The 16261-nt window shown below is 37.0% G+C and overlaps 7 protein-coding genes across 7 annotated transcripts; 4 read left to right on the forward strand and 3 right to left on the reverse strand.

Annotated features, from left to right (window-relative positions):
• The first annotated feature begins 2435 nt into the window (after nt 1-2435).
• Nucleotides 2436-3324, forward strand: B0P05DRAFT_536190 (uncharacterized protein). The gene has a single exon (XM_051577538.1). It carries the CDS (start codon nt 2835-2837, stop codon nt 3267-3269), a length of 435 nt encoding a protein of 144 aa, XP_051436384.1. The 5' UTR covers nt 2436-2834; the 3' UTR covers nt 3270-3324.
• Nucleotides 3315-5178, reverse strand: B0P05DRAFT_536191 (uncharacterized protein). Its single transcript, XM_051577539.1, has 6 exons — nt 5087-5178; nt 4715-5026; nt 4549-4667; nt 3947-4499; nt 3701-3891; nt 3315-3653 (listed from the first exon to the last, which is right to left on the reverse strand). Exons 1-6 carry the CDS (start codon nt 5163-5165, stop codon nt 3348-3350), a joined length of 1560 nt encoding a protein of 519 aa, XP_051436385.1. The 5' UTR covers nt 5166-5178; the 3' UTR covers nt 3315-3347.
• Nucleotides 5179-5308: 130 nt separating this feature from the next.
• Nucleotides 5309-8355, forward strand: B0P05DRAFT_536198 (WD40-repeat-containing domain protein). The gene is made up of 8 exons (XM_051577540.1): nt 5309-5379; nt 5423-5568; nt 5612-5737; nt 5783-5914; nt 5966-6265; nt 6328-6924; nt 6972-7184; nt 7235-8355. The coding sequence occupies exons 1-8, from the start codon at nt 5337-5339 to the stop codon at nt 8324-8326; spliced, it is 2649 nt and encodes an 882-aa protein (XP_051436386.1). The 5' UTR covers nt 5309-5336; the 3' UTR covers nt 8327-8355.
• On the reverse strand, nt 8356-9722 carry B0P05DRAFT_536201 (mitochondrial carrier domain-containing protein). Its single transcript, XM_051577541.1, has 6 exons — nt 9578-9722; nt 9463-9515; nt 9260-9411; nt 8978-9216; nt 8838-8934; nt 8356-8787 (listed from the first exon to the last, which is right to left on the reverse strand). Exons 1-6 carry the CDS (start codon nt 9689-9691, stop codon nt 8378-8380), a joined length of 1065 nt encoding a protein of 354 aa, XP_051436387.1. The 5' UTR covers nt 9692-9722; the 3' UTR covers nt 8356-8377.
• Nucleotides 9723-9865: 143 nt separating this feature from the next.
• B0P05DRAFT_507681 (uncharacterized protein) lies at nt 9866-11894 on the forward strand. Its single transcript, XM_051575555.1, has 4 exons — nt 9866-10016; nt 10069-10254; nt 10300-10467; nt 10518-11894. The coding sequence occupies exons 1-4, from the start codon at nt 9873-9875 to the stop codon at nt 11781-11783; spliced, it is 1764 nt and encodes a 587-aa protein (XP_051436388.1). The 5' UTR covers nt 9866-9872; the 3' UTR covers nt 11784-11894.
• On the reverse strand, nt 11873-12637 carry B0P05DRAFT_536210 (uncharacterized protein). The gene is made up of 3 exons (XM_051577542.1): nt 12359-12637; nt 12198-12313; nt 11873-12150 (listed from the first exon to the last, which is right to left on the reverse strand). Exons 1-3 carry the CDS (start codon nt 12487-12489, stop codon nt 11948-11950), a joined length of 450 nt encoding a protein of 149 aa, XP_051436389.1. The 5' UTR covers nt 12490-12637; the 3' UTR covers nt 11873-11947.
• On the forward strand, nt 12622-15204 carry B0P05DRAFT_536212 (uncharacterized protein). The gene is made up of 6 exons (XM_051577543.1): nt 12622-13560; nt 13617-13677; nt 13726-14013; nt 14057-14399; nt 14451-15103; nt 15186-15204. Exons 1-5 carry the CDS (start codon nt 12649-12651, stop codon nt 15031-15033), a joined length of 2187 nt encoding a protein of 728 aa, XP_051436390.1. The 5' UTR covers nt 12622-12648; the 3' UTR covers nt 15034-15103; nt 15186-15204.
• The last annotated feature ends 1057 nt before the right edge of the window (nt 15205-16261 follow it).

Consider the following 16261-nt stretch of genomic DNA (forward strand, 5'->3'; position numbering starts at 1 on the left):
ACTACTAAAAAGAAAACCTTATAACCATTGAGAACCAAACATTTTTTTCCTAAATATTTATTTTTTATTCTTCTTGCTTTCACAAATCACAGTATATATGATCTCAGAAGGCAAGAATAAAATGCAACTTGGTTTCTCGATCTCAACGCTGGACAATTGTTTTTATTTTAAAAAATCTCAAAAAAGCTTCTTTTCTTGTGATACGCATAACAAACTTTAAATAGATTAGACTTACATATTTATGTTCAACTGCTTTATTTCCAATTGTTTGGAAAGTGAATTTAGTAAAATATAAGATACGTTATTGCTTGGCATGTAAAAAAATAAAATATAAAACATTTGAGGCGACACGTCAAGTATAGAAATCAACAATTTTTTTTTAAAAAAAACAATATAAATCTATGAATGCTAAGTTCAGCCGATTGGTACACCGTGATATTTTATGTGTCACAAGCGTATTTTGAGATTATATATACATCACTACCAAGTTACAGGAACTACATAAATTGGGCGTTTATAAAAAAGGAAACAAAGATAACGTCCGTGTTTAGCGAAGACATTGCGCGGAATAATGTATTGTATTATAAGCAAGAAAAGGGAAAATCTATACAGTTTCTCTAAAAGAATTTATTTACGCCTCAAAATCTGCGCTATACTAACGGAAAATTGATTTAGCAGGACACAATGTACCACTAGACATCTTTAATTACCCTTTTTATCTTATGTTTATTACCGTAAGCGCAAAATGGTTTCTTTTAATGAAAAAAAAATGAATCAAATTAGACCTGTGTTTTATCTCTGAGAGATGAATAGTCTATCCACTTCATTTTATCATATAAAGGCATTCTTATGAACAGCATGTGATTTTTCGTTTTATTTATAATCTACATATGCATCTGATATATGTAGTTTTTCTCTAAAGCAAGCAACAATAAAAGACTCAGAATGAAATCAATTATCGCTATAGTATGTAAATAGGCTTTGTTTTTCTTTTTGCTGTATTTCTTTTTGTTCTTTCTCTCATATAGAATCTTTAGAAAGCATTTTTCAAGTTACTGTTACTCAAATTCAACACATCTACACAAAAACAATCATTTTTGGACTGTAGATTGAATTGGATCGCAAACTTTAAATTATTGGATATGCAACACTAAATGACGCTAAATCGCGTTTCGGGATAGCGCAAGTGACTGTGACCAGGAATGGTTTGTTTGCTAAACATTTAAGTCCCGTATATCAACGGTCAAGTCCTTAAAGTGCCCCAAGAAAGTTTAAAATACTCGTCATTTCCCTTTTTCTTTCTTACTTTTTCTTTCCTCATATAATACTCTTGTTATTTGCTTCCCAATTTTTTTTTCCTTTTTCTTTCTATCTTGATTAATTCAAATTGGACATCTATCTTGAACGAGGAAATCTAAGCCATCACTTCACGTAAATAAATAAAACTAATTTATAGTACAGAATATTCTAACACTCTTCTTTTAGTATTATACACTTCGATTACGCAACATTTGAATGCAGCACCTGAAAACTTAGTATATGGATTGAATTTCAGGACCTGAAAGTAAATAACTATTTAACAAGCTTATACTTGAGGTGAAATTTCGTGACTTGTGCTTACTGAAACATAGTCTATGTAAAATATCTGCCTCTAAAATATAGGAGTAACCCTGGCCAATATATGAAGGGCTCTCTTGATGTCTACTTTATTCGACGGCAACAAAAGTGGATCAAAAGCTTTGAGCCACATAGCATTGTGGTTGTGGTTGACCTTGTTATCTTTTTTTTTTTTTTTTTTTTTTTTTTTTTGCGCAAAGAGTCGCCGAAAAAAAAAACAAATCTATTAGCAGTCATTCACCTAGAAGCCACATGAAAATATATCCAGTTGTATTTCTCGAGTAAAAACCAACCAAATAAGATCCCTAGCAGCATGTAGCAGATCAAAACAACCATCACAGATTCGTTTTAGAAAAAAATATTGATTTAAATAAATCATATTTCCCATGCACTTTTCCACACCTGAAGAGAAAAGAGCAGAAACAGAAAGGGAAAGATATCGAAAGACAGGTAAAAAAATCTTTTCCTTTTTTTCTCGTTCGACAAAAGTCTGGTTTATCTGATCCTGCTTTTAAAAAAGGAAACACCCGTTGTCGTTCTTGCCATTTCTCTTTTTTTCTTGGGTCTTTGTTGCCTAAATTGTATTGGAATTTAGGAATTTAACCAAAGTAAGTTAATTACCACATTGACCCAAGTAGATTGACTGTCAAAAATAGACGTAAATGACGCATATATAGACAAAAGAATGCAAGCAATGCAGTTTGCCATGTGTTTAAGACAAAAGACTTGTCTGTCTTTGGATTTTGGGTTCTAGATCAAAACAGATTTAATTCGGACTATGGTTTCATTTGTCTTTTCTTTCTGTCTGCGCTTTTTACAAAAAAAAAAAAAAAAAAAAAAAAAAAATTCTCGGGTTCAGCCATGAATGGGAATTCTCCTTTTGGGGGGAGGAGCTAACAATATGGTCGCGTTGTTGTGAAGGTGGCCACATCAATGCGTCTACCCTTGATGCTATCCTGGTCTTGTTGTCTCTTGGGGTCATAAGAAATGGTCGTTCTCGAAATCATGCTTGGGTTATAGCTTTTTTTTTCTTGTGTCCAGGCGCTTTGGATTACTCGGTCCCCTTCCTCCTCCCCCCTCCAATTTTTTCTTTCCGGGGACCATTAATAGAGGAGATTACTTGATCCTTGTCTGTAGCATTTGCCTACAGAGGTAGATCTGCATCTATGTGGACCAGGTTTACTCTTTTTCTTTTCGAATCATAATAACTTGCTTTCATGTTGGGAAAGGAAAGTTGTTTTTTTTTTGGGTGGGTGGTTGGCAAATCTTGGAGCAAGACTGATAGATTGGCTTCTGATAAAAGGCGCTTGCTTGTCCTTGGGTTAAACAAGACGATAGGATACCTATTTTTTCTTTTTTGTTCTCTCTTTCCCTTCTTGTTTGGATCTGGGCCATTTGCTCTACAAAATTTGTCTCTCTTTTTTTTTGTAGGGCAAATTCTCTTTTTGATAAAAGGCAAGAGAGGAAAAGAAAGGAAAGCCTCTCTTAAGCTCATGGCCCTCGTTTCGTTCAAGAGAGGAGGGAAGCTTCCTATTCCGGGCTCCATGGGCCGAATTAACGGGTTGCATTTTCTATTGGCTTCTGGAATATTACCAGAAGATGGTAAAGGGGGGGAATATAAAACATCGGCCCCCCCTCCTGTTAAATTATAAAATTTAGATATAAAAATATAGACGTATAAAAAAAATATAGAAATGTTAAAAAAAACAAAAAGTCTTTTAATTTTGATTTTATGAGTGAGCCACAGGACGCATAGCAGGGAAGGCTAAGACCTCCCGAATATGGGAAGTTCCGGTTATTAATTGTACAACACGATCGACACCCATACCCCATCCGGCTGTAGGTGGCAACCCATACTCTAATGCGTCACAGAAATCATTGTCAGGTAAAGGAGCCTCTAAATCGCCATCGTTTCTATCTTTCAGTTGCAATTTGAAACGTCTACGTTGTTCCTTGGGATCATTTAATTCTTCATAAGCATTTACAATTTCTTTGCCGCCTACAAAGAGTTCAAATCGTGCAGCCACAGTTTGTCCCTAGGTAACAACATAAGCCACTCATCTATTTTTTTCAGTATACTTGCCTTTTCATCTATGAATTCTTTAGCTAAAGGACTAAGGGCCAGTGGGTGGTTGTATAAAAAAGTAGGTTGAATACATTCAGGTTCGATAAATTCTGAAATAAGTTTATCAAGTACACGAGACAGTGTGAGTGGGCCCGATAACTTTACACCGCGTTGTTTAGCGAGTGACACTAGCGTATCAAGACCAGAATCTAAGAAAAAAAAAAGGCATATTAATAAACATACAACGGAATGATAAGAGCCTACCTTCATTTTCTAAAAAGCTCAAAGAGGTCCCCAATTCAGAAGCAACTCTCTCAGTTACATTGATGCGTCGAAAAGGGCGTTGGAAATCAATAAGCTCACCCGATTTTGACTGAACAGGATGATCACAGATAGAGACTACCATCTCTGCCAACAAGGTCTCTGTATCTTGCATCAGACTGTCCAAGTTACCATACGCCTGATAAAATTCACAGGTGGTGAATTCAGGATTATGATCTGCATCAATACCTTCGTTTCTGAACTGTTTACCAATCTCGTACACTCGGTCAAATCCACCTATCACCAGTTGCTTTAAATAAAGTTCGGGTGCAATGCGAAGATGCATATCCATATCGAGTGCATGAGCGTGTGTCTCAAATGGCCTGGCATTAGCACCACCTACTTTAGCAGAAAGAATGGGTGTCTCAACCTCAAGAAATCCACGCTGGTCAAAGAAATCGCGGATGAATCGAATAACGCGAGATCTGGTGCGTAATATCTTGGATGATTCAGGGTTGACAAGTAAATCCAAATGTCTTGCACGGAATCGTTTTTCCTTAAAGAAAGATGGTGAGTGATCGCTATAACTAAACATGGTATCTTACAGGATCTTTAAGCCCTGAACGAGGAATATCTTGAATACAAGGTGATAATACTCTGAGTTCTTTTGTCACAAATACACTCAATTGACCATGATTGGTTTTTCCTGGCACACCTGTAAAAGCTAAAAAAAAAAGAATCAGGGACTGTACTACCATGCTAAACACATACACACAATGTCGCCTCGACATAAATCTCGATTCTTTTCTGCAAATTCTTCAGCAGAGCCCTTATATCTTCCTCTTGATGCCACAACCTGAACCGTCTCTCCATTCTGTACAATATCATAAAAGATCAATTTGGCACTGGATTCTCTTTTGGATACCACGCGACCTGTCAATGTCACTAAATCACTTTCTGCTTTTTGTCCCTTTTCCAAGCATGCATATCGTTTCAAGTCTTTTGCAGCAAGCCATTGGCCGTGTGTTTCGGGTACAAGACTGAACCGAGGATAAACTAGCTTTCTGTCGTTTTGTAAAGAAGCTTTGGGTTGGTTTTTAGTTTACTGCTCCTTGAGTGCTATTCTTTTTCTTTTTCCTTTACCTGCTTGCGTCAAAGTTCTTGTGGTGATACGACAAGGCTTTTGTCTTCTTGATAAACTAAATAGTAAACGTATAGACATAAGAAAAAATAAAGAGAGAAAAAGTATCCATGTGACTCTTTCGGGGGGTGCCTTACATCTTGTTTACTTGATTGGCTGTCGATGGACTCATTTGATGCTCATCTCCGCTCATGCTTTTTTTTTAAAAAAAAAAAACTTACAAGCTTATTTTCTTTGTTCTTTTTATTATCAATGGACTCTCCTTATTTTAGAACAGAAAGTCCAACTCCTTTAGGTATAACCATGAAATTGAGATAAGAAACTAACAGTATGATAAGGCAGTCTTTCTCAGCTGTCAAATACAAGACCTTTGTACCCAACACGTTGTGTTCATACGATCTCACAAGAAGACAGAAATTCTGTCTTGTCTTTAACAGCCAGCAAAAAATATTTGTTTAGTGGAAGTCAAAGTTCAAAAATTCATGTATGTATTTCTTAAACTCAATGGTTTCTAATGGGCCTTTAAGGTATGGGATTTACAGACATTTACGCTCGTCACTGTCTTGAAAGGACATCGTGGCAGTGTACTAGGCTTAACACTATCAGAAGATGAACAATATCTATTCAGTTGTTCAGGCGATGGCACTGTTCGAGTAAGTCAATTTTTTTTTCAAATTTTCCGATTTATAAAAATTTAGGTTTGGAATACAGAAACTTTGCAATGTGCTTATTTAATTCAATCCTGTCATGATGTAGGCGATATTTTTTCTGTTGTCTATTCAGATGTAAACCATGTACTTTACTTTGGTAGCCAGAATACCAGTATTCAGGTATATACAACGATCAAACACATACGTAGCTCCTCATCAATAAATGCATAGTGGTATGATTTTACAGACCCTCAAACCCATGGATCTAATACAGATATTCCTTCAATACCAGCTTCTCGAAGAATCGGTTGCAATGCCATCAACTTTTTTGAAAACGACGAGAATAACAATGAAGAAATGGAACGACTACAACAAGAGCTTGATAAAGATGTGATTAAATGTGTTATTCGAGAAAAAAATGTCTTGGGTAATGCACATAATGGTTATGTGTATTGCTTGTTGTATGCCAAAGATATACCCAATGTAGATAAGCCCGTCTTAATTAGTGGATCAGGAGATGGTGATGTCAAGGTAAAAAAAACCAGAGTCATCACACACACACACAAGGAAAACTGATATCCTCTGTTTGGTAGATTTGGCGTATTCAAGAAGACGGCATCAAACTACTTAATACACTTGAAGGCAACCCTGACAAAGGTATTCTTTGCCTTGCACTTTCAGAAGACGGTTATTTGTTTTGTGGTGTTCAAGGTGGTGATGTTCAAATTTGGGATTTGGAAACACACCAAATGATTCGATCTGTCATGGCTCATACAGACGATGTCTTGGCTGTTACTATTCGTGGTTCTGGATTTGTCAGTGCTTCAGCAGACGGCTCTATCAAATTTTGGAGTGAAGGGTTCCAATTCCGAGAAAGTTTAGGTGATCACCAAGGCATTGTCTTATCACTCACAAGTTCAGGCAACAATTTAATCTCAGGCAGTAATGATCATAGTATCAAGTTTTGGGATATGCCTACCTATTCTCCTTATGCGGAACCATTCAGAAGACCTAGCAGTCAACATATTGAGCATGCAACAGCATTTACCAATGATACCATGCTGTATGTGTTAGAGAAATGGGTGGCTATGCGTACTGTGAGTGGTAGTCATGAATACATGGAAGAATGTAGACGAGGAGCACGCTTCCTTAAGAATATCTTGCAACAATTAGGTGCACACAGTCGAATGGTACGTATTTTTTTTCTAGTTTGCTTACCTGCATTAACATACAACAGATTCCAGGTGTATGTGGTCGTAATCCTTTAGTCTATGGTAAATTCACTGGCAAAAAGCGATCTTCGACTAAGAAAGAGATTCCAACTGTGTTGATCTATGGTCATTATGATGTGATTGCTGCAGAAAATGAAAATGACTTATGGGGCAGTGACCCTTTTACTTTGACAGGTAAAAATGGCTATCTGTATGGCCGTGGTACAAGTGACAATAAGGTAAGCTATACATGCATAGTTGTGTGTTACTTAAATGTCATTTTGTATAGGGCCCTATCATTGCCTCTTTATTTGCTGTGAGTGAACTCTTAAAAGAAGGCCTTTTGGATGTCAATGTTATCTTTCTGATTGAAGGAGAAGAAGAAAGTGGCAGTGCTGGATTCTATGAAGCAGTTGAAAACAATGCAGAACTCTTTAAAGACGTCGATATGATCTTGTTGAGTAATTCTTATTGGCTCGGTGAAGATGTACCTTGTATCACTTATGGTCTTCGTGGTGTCATTCATGCCAAAATCAACATCAGCAATAATCGTGCTGATTTACATTCAGGTGTAGAAGGCGGTGCTGTATCAGAGCCTTTGATAGATTTGATTCATGTGGTAGGCAAATTAGTCGGCCATGACAAGAAAGTGTTAATACCTGGATTTTATAACAACGTAAGCCCAATGACAGAAATAGAAGAGAAGCTATATGATCCTATTGTGGAATGGATGCGCACTTCAGAAACTGCTCAGTCAAGTACACGCACCCACCATTCTACGATTGCTTCACCAAATTTGGGCAATCAGGCAGAATGTGAAGAGACGCAATGTAAATTTGCTGCAGAACAGTTTGATGCGAATAAAATGAAGCAGCAACTCATGGCTCGTTGGCGTTATCCTACTTTAACTGTACACAAGATTGATGTCTCTATCAATAACCCCACCATTATCCCTCGTAGTGCACAAGCCTGTGTTAGTATGCGTGTGGTTCCTGATCAGTCCATTACAGATATCTGTGCTCAATTTGAACAGTATGTGACGAATGTGTTTCATCAAGATTTGGCCTCGGACAATACTATTCAAGTTACGATTGAAAGTGCTGCAGAGTATTGGATAGGTGACCTGGAAAGCAAATACTTCAAGGCAGTAGAGAAAGCCATTGAACATGAATGGAAAATCAAGCCATTGTATATTCGTGAAGGTGGGTCCATTCCTGCCGTACGCTGGTTAGAAAAGTTCTGTCATGCTCCTGCTGTTCATGTTCCTTTTGGTCAATCTTCAGATCAAGCTCATTTACACAATGAGCGTATTCGTTTATTGAATCTTCATGCAGGCAGACGTATTATCAAGCATTTACTTTCAACATTACCTGACTTGTAAAAACCAATTTCTTTTTATTATTAAATTACACTCTATGATACAAATATAAACTTATAAAAGTTGTTGAGCCATTTTGGTAGGTGGCCATTCACCTTTACTTCTTAAATCAGACTGAATATGAAGTACTTGTTCATATACAACAAACATGATCGCACTCTGAAGACTAGTCCAAAATACTCTAGGACCAATACCTCGAAAAAGACCTGCCATGCCTTGATTTTTGTAGTTCCAAATCATACCATCCAGAATACCATGATAGTGTTTGACAGGTGGAAGATCTGAATTGGCAGGTTTCTTTTTTGTACCAATCTGTGTCTGCAAAAGGGTTTTCATAACATCCAGTGGTGTTGTAATGGCACCTGCAATACCACCAGCTAATGAACCTGTAATCATATCTATGCCTATAGGTAATTCTTGGCCTGGTTCTCTAAATCTATGTTGTGCAATCTTTTTGAATTGTTCTATATAGAGCGCGTTAGTATGATATGTATATATCTAGGCAACCGGTTACCATAGCAAGCAAATTGAATAGCTGAATAAGGTACATCTCTTAAAATAGTTGCTCTAAATCCATGAAACAATGCACCAAATCCATCATATTTTACAATCTAGTGGTGTATCAATATCAGCTTATGAAAACCAACCACTTACCATCTTGGTCGCATGCCATGTATTTTGATAGTTATATCCGCTCACAAAATGAGGATTGTTGTATCTGCCCTGAAGTTGTAATCGCGTCTTAAGTACTTCTGAAGGCACATAGATAAAAGAAGCTGCTAAATCACCCAACGAACCAGCTGTTAAATGAGACACAACTTCTGGTATATTTGATTCGTTTAATGTGCGTTTGGTGAGTTCATAAATGGCGAAATACAAAGTAGTACCGGGAACTAATCAGTGTGAACAAAAGACTTATTGATACAACAGACTTACTTGAACCAATCATGGCAGGTGTCACACCAGCATATAAACCTCGCATGGCACCTTCTTGTTTAAATATCAGCTTATATGCCTGTACCATGCTTGTGTATTTCTGTACTCGTGTATGAGGCTGCCCCTGTAATCTTGTCTTGACTGTATCCACACTGAATGTTGAGATGTGAATAAACACAGTATGATCTCAGTCTATCTCTTACCTGTGCATAATGAAATCAGCTGTAGATCCACCTATGCCACCAGCAATACAGGCCTATAGAAAAAAAGAAAATGGCATTGTCAATACTGTCAAGTTGTCAACTCTATTTAGATTACGTCAAAATAAGGCGGGTATTTAGAACCTCCATCCGTAGTAATGGACGGAATGACAAAAGGTAGAAAAGAAGACGGCCTGTTTTTTTGTCCTGCTGGTTCAGGCACTTGATTCATATATACGTAATTAGTTAAAGAAAAAAAAGAAAAAGAAAGTAATGAAGCGAGTACTTTAGCGGGAACCACCAAGACACCAACCAAGGCAGGGTGGTGACTGTCCTTTTTGCGTCATTGGGCCTATAAAAACGCCTAGAAGTTAGAAAAATTATCCTCTTTTTCCAATTTTTTTATCGAGCCAATGTCAGCAGTCGCAGCAGCAACCAATGACAATGTCCTAGATAAAAAGGACGTGGAAAAGAAAGCACAACATCACAAAGCAAGAAGAAGAAACAAAAAGAAGAGCAAAAAGCAACGTCAGGAAGAAGAAGCACAACGTAAAGCTGTAAGTAATTCAGACACAAATAAAAAGACGTGTTTATTGACCGTGTTTATAGCAATTAGAACAACAAGAAGAGAACGAAGTACCAGACGATGTACAGATCGAATATGTAGTTCAACCTGTTGATATGTCATCACTAAAGAATTTGGATGGCATGTCTAGCTTGGATGACAATACACTTCAACAGTTTTCAGAAATCTTTAAACACTTTCAAGAAGGAAAGCCTGAAGAGAATGATGAAGTAAGTATAAATATATACATAAAACATGGTGTTGACGGTAAATAGGAATTCCCTGTCTATGACAATACAGCGCAAGGAGAAGACCAAGGTGAATCTGATGATGATGAAGAAAAAGACTCTGATCAACCTTTGTCAAAGAAAAAGATGAAAAAGATTCAACGTTTATCAGTAGCTGAACTAAAACAACTTGTTAAGAAACCTGAAGTAGTTGAAGTAAGTCAGACGATAGTCAACAATCCATACTGATCCTTTCTTTTCTTTAGTGGTGGGATGTGACAGCCAGTGATCCTAAACTCCTTGTGGCTCTTAAATCGTATCGTAATTCAGTACCAGTGCCTGCTCATTGGAGTCAAAAGCGTAAATATCTTCAAGGAAAGCGTGGTATTGAAAAACCACCATGGGAACTGCCTGAATTTATCAAAGACACCGGTATTATGGAAATGCGTGATGCTGTCCGAGAAAAAGAAAGTGCAGCCGGTCTCAAAGGCAAAATGAAAGAAAAAGTGGCTCCCAAGATGGGCAGGCTCGATATTGACTATCAAAGACTTCATGACGCTTTTTTCAGATTCCAGACAAGAGGCAAATACACCATGCATGGTGAACTGTACTATGAAGGTAAAGAATTTGAGACAAGATTAAAAGAACAAAAACCAGGTCAATTATCTGAGGATCTAAAGGAAGCATTAAACATGCCTCCTTTGGCTCCTCCTCCATGGCTGATTAATATGCAGCGATATGGTCCTCCACCCAGTTATCCTAATCTCAAGATTCCTGGCTTGAATGCCCCGATACCCGAAGGTGCGCAATGGGGTTATCATCCAGGTGGTTGGGGTAGACCACCTGTAGATGAGTACAACCGTCCTTTGTATGGTGATGTGTTTGGTGTGGCTCAACCTGTTACTGTTCCACCTGAGGTTGTTGAGCCTGTAGATAAGCAATTATGGGGTGAACTTGAACCAGAAGAAGAATATGATGAATCAGAAGAGGAAGAAGAAGAAGAAGAGGAGGAGGAGGAGGAACAAGCACAAGAAGAGACAAGTGCTACAGATGATTTGGGAGATGGTCTTGCCACTCCTTCTGGTATACAATCGATTGCTTCTGGACTGGAGACACCCGATCATATCGAACTACGTAAGGACCGTAAGCGAGAAGAAGATGAAGGCCCCAAACAACTCTATCAAGTCCTGCCTGAAGTTCAAAAGAATATTACTGGATTTATGGGCTCACAGCATGGTTATGATTTAAGTACAGTAGAGAAGCCTGTGATTGCGCCACCCCCTGGTAGACCACAGACAAAACGAAAGGCAAATGATGTAGATGTGGCTATTGATCCTAGTGAATTAGAAGGTGGCCTTGATGAGGCTACATTGCGTGCTAAATACGATGCTCAAATGCGTGCCAAGTTACCAGTGGGCGATTCAAATGAAGACTTGTCAGATATGTATGCTGAACATGCTAGTAGACAAGCAAAGAAAGCAAAAACACAAGAAAGTCGAAAAGAAAGTAAAAAGAAAGAATTCAAGTTTTAATTATAAAATAAACAGACTAAACACAAGCAGGCAAATAATAAACTACTCTTTTGTTAGTCTAATACGAGCAAAATGTAAATATGTTACCATGGCTTTCATGCTAAGCGGATCTACAAATCCATTCAATAGCTCCCCTATTGCGTGTGCTGCTATCTTTGACTTGCCTACCAATTTAGGTTGATAATGCCTACATGTAGAAATGATATAGTTAAGGTAAACAAAAGAGAAGAAAGACAAAGTATTATATATTTTAAAGGATATTTGTCCCATTCATCACAAAAGGACTGCCATGTAACACCTCTTAATGTTGGTCCACAGTGATGACTGATATAGTTTTGATGACATAGTCTTGCTTGTTCTGCGTATTCTATGATGCACTGTGTCTATAAGATACCTTTGGACTGCTTAGTTTACCTTCTGATTGTGACTGATATCTTGCTCGTATTTCAGTTGTAAAGGACTGTATCAAACTGGATGTCACAAACAAAATAAACAGTATTCCAGTAGCGTGTAATAAAACTCGTAAATAACTATTGTATTTTAGAATGCTGCAAAAAAGAATGGCTGTATCAAACCTAGAGATAATGATAGGTATATTGGGTGTAGCCAAATGTTGAGTACAAACATTTACCAGCTGTCTTATCCTTGAGGGTTTAGTTTCTGTTCTTCTTCTCTTATATGGTCTATCATTCTCTAAATTGGACATAAGGAGAGAAAAAAAAGAAAGAAATGACACTAACTTTCTTTTGAACAAAAGATGACAGCATGAATCTGTTTGAAATACCGAAAACTAATTTAGATTTACTCCCTTTTTCTCTTCTTCGTTTCTCTCTCTTTTTTTTTTTTTTTTTTTTAGTTATCAACAATGGTTATACAAGAAAGCTTTAGTGACTCCTTTTGGTCTTCCTCTTCATCCTCTTCGAATATTATGCCAGATTACACCACTGGAATCCAAGTATTACACGATAAACTAATTCATTCTATCCATGAAAATCAAGCCATTACTGCTTATTTACAAAAGCGCATTGATACAGAAACAGAAGTTACAGAACTACTCTCTTCAAAACTTGAACCTGCAATTGATCTTGCTCTTAAACAAATGGACGATACCATCAACACCAGCTTAGGAAGTGCATTTGATATGATTTGTCAAGAAAGCACCGAAACAATTCATTGCCACAAGTTACGAGCCAATTTACTTGCTCAGGAAATACTTGAGCCATTATTGGATTTTACACATACATTTGAACAACAGATCTTGTCTGATAAAGCAGCACTAGACGAACAAATAGAAGAATTCAAACATGAAGCACAATCTGCTCGCATGACTCGGTCAGTGTATTGGTCTCGGTGCCGTGCATTGGAGTCTGCATGTCCTCGATTTAGACCACTCCTTGGCTTACCTTATCAAGAAATAGCCTGTTGTTTAAGGGAGCTCAATGGAACACAGTTGACGAGCCAAGATATATTTGATTGTATTCAGAAAGAGAATCATGATCTGACCCATTCAAAAAGTCAGGAGATTTGTGAGAATTTAGTGGCACTCGAGTTTTTGAGGCCTGTGAATGGCACACTTTATCAAGTGCAACACGATGTGATTTATCGATATCTGGACAGATCTAATAATAATAGTTTATGGACCGGACTTTTTGATCGATTTAAATCCTCCAATGATACTGTCCTTAGAGCATACACAGAAATGGTAGAAGCAGACAACGCCTACAAGAACAAGACAAAAGCAGTAAACAAAATGAGAATGAAACTAGAAGAAGATCTGGTAATGCTGATATTTACTTGAACAAATCAAGCTAATCACCATAATCTTGTTGATAGCTTGTTTATTTAGATAGCATGGAGCAATTAGAAAAAGAAAGAATCCTCAAAGTGAAAGAAGGTAAGTAACCCTATTTTTTTTCTATCTAGACTCATTGGTGGTCAAAAGCATTTAGTAACATGGCTGTGACACTCTCCAACTCAGTATCTATTTTCAAAGAAACTTATAATCGTATGGCTCTTTTCCAAGAAACGGTTAAGCCTGAACAAGACATTCGTTGTATTGTTGAACAGTTTAAAACAGGCCCTTTTTGTCCAAGGCCATTTGTCTATGAAAACTATTATTTTGGTTCTGCTTTAGATCAAGTGTTTGGTGTTCCGATTGAACAAATAACACATACTCATGGCACAACCATTCCGCCTCTTCTAACGCATGCCTTTCAGATCCTTGAACAAAGTAAAGAAATATTAAAAACGATTTCTTATTTACATTGGCATAGATTTTGAGAAAGATCAAGAACATCATAAAGACGTTTGGTTTCATACAAAGTCTATTAAAGAAATCAATCTGTTATGCGAGGAATTAGATCGATATACAGAGCCTGCTCAGTTAAGAAAAAGACTAGAAAGTTACGAAATTACTACCGTAGCCAATCTTGTTCGTATCTACCTGTTGGAGCTACCTGAATGTCTATTGACATTTGATTTTTATGAACCTGTTAAAATACTTTATTCGACTCCACAAGAATTAAAGAGCAGACTAGCATCTGTTAGTAAATTATTGGCTACACTATCGCAATCTAACTATGATACACTGAAAGCCCTCAGCTCCTATCTATTCAAGTAAGTAGTCTTCATGTTTTTTAATTGTCTAAATGACATATAATGCCATAGCATACTACAGCATAGAAAGACAGACGATTTACTCAACCACCTCTTGACACTTTTTGAGCATGTTCTATTACGTCCACAAAAGTATTCCTCTATGAATGTTCATGATCGTCACCCTAAGAAATTAATGCGCGACTTGTTTTCTTGTTACAATGTTATCTTTACTGAAGAAACGGATAAAGCACAGAAATATAATGCTTCTAGATCGTCCATTGTCGCTACACCACCACCACCACCTAAAGACACCATTCATCAAAGCTTTCTCAACTTAAATCAACATCACAATTTAGAACTATCAAAGCCTACTAGTCCTGCTAGTCTTCCTATTGTGCCTCATGGGTCCATTACGTTATTTGAAGATCCTGAATATAGTCAAGCATCTACACCTACACATCCCACATTTATCCTAAGTGCTGATGATGATAGAGTGGACCTTGCTCGACTTTCTACTGATGTCAGTCTCATTTTGGACTCTGAAGATAGTGATGATACAAGCGAAACAAGGCATTCTGTTCGCTCACGGTCGTCTACCAAAGACACGTTAGATAATGTTGACTTAGATGAAATTTGTCGTTTGAATAAATAGACTATAGCACGAAAACACATAATCTTTTTCTATGGTTAATTTTGTTATACACTATTATAAAACCTTTGCGCCTAAACAAAGGTTTAACCAAGTCGATCTTTTTTTCTTTTGGTTCAGACTTTTTTTTTTTGCTTAGAATGCTACTAAACTTACTCTTCATCAGGAACTCTTGATGTCCCTTTCTTAGATGGATAAGAACCAAGATGCTTTCTGTGAAAAGACATTACCCTTTAAAGAGCAGTTAATTAATTATTATTCAAACAGAGAGTAAAATGTGATAAATACCTTCGTGTCTCAGAAGAACTCGAGAAAGCTGGTCAAAGGGCCCACCGCATCATCGATATCAGGTTGAATATGAAGCATTCCTTCAACCATAGTTCATAAATTGAATCTTTTAGCTTAAATCTAAGGCTTCGAAGGTAGACTGTCTCACCCAAAACCCTCAGATAAAGTAAGAAACAAAGATATATACATACAAGCACAATGTAAATATTTTTACCTATTCCATGAACAAGGACTACAAAGTCGTCCTTAAAGGAGCTGACGCTCGCCAAAGATAATATATCAGCAATGACTTTAAGCATTGCGAGGGCTCCAAAGAGACTCTTGTGATGGCCAAATCTAATTTTAGATTTGTCCTTGTTAGAGAAGAAGCCTTAGGTTTTCAATAAGAACACTTCAATCCTATTACCATAAAGCCTAAGGATTCCATCGAAAAGAAAGACGTGGCTTTCTTCTTCGTGCCATGGCAGTATTTACAAGCTGTTCACTCATAAGAAACGCTCTGCTCATCCCAATGTTCATTCTAAAAAGCGACCGTTGTTACACAAATATATTGCTATTTACAAAGCGAGTAATCGTAGGCATTTTGTGAAAAGAAAAAAAGAAACAGGAAAAAAAATGTTTATTAAAATTATTTCATAAGTCGGCCGCATTTCATTAGTATTTATAACGTTTCTCGTAAATTATGCATATCAAGAATAGGTTTTTTAACGCAAAATGCCATTGATCTAACCGATGATAAGATTGAATGCAACAAAAGATAGACAAATAAGCATGATTGCATAACCATAATAGGGTACATAAAGCCTGTTTATATGCACATAAATGCTCTAAAGGCCTACAAACATTATATTCTAACACTCAAATCACTTTTGGAATTGATTTGGACAAAAAAAAAGCAACTTGTAAATTTTGGCCAAAAATCACTCTGATTTTTTTTTTGTAG

This window comes from Gilbertella persicaria (assembly GCF_025201335.1).
Source record: "Gilbertella persicaria strain CBS 190.32 chromosome Unknown B0P05scaffold_13, whole genome shotgun sequence".
In the NCBI taxonomy this organism is placed as follows: Eukaryota; Fungi; Mucoromycota; class Mucoromycetes; order Mucorales; family Choanephoraceae; genus Gilbertella; species Gilbertella persicaria.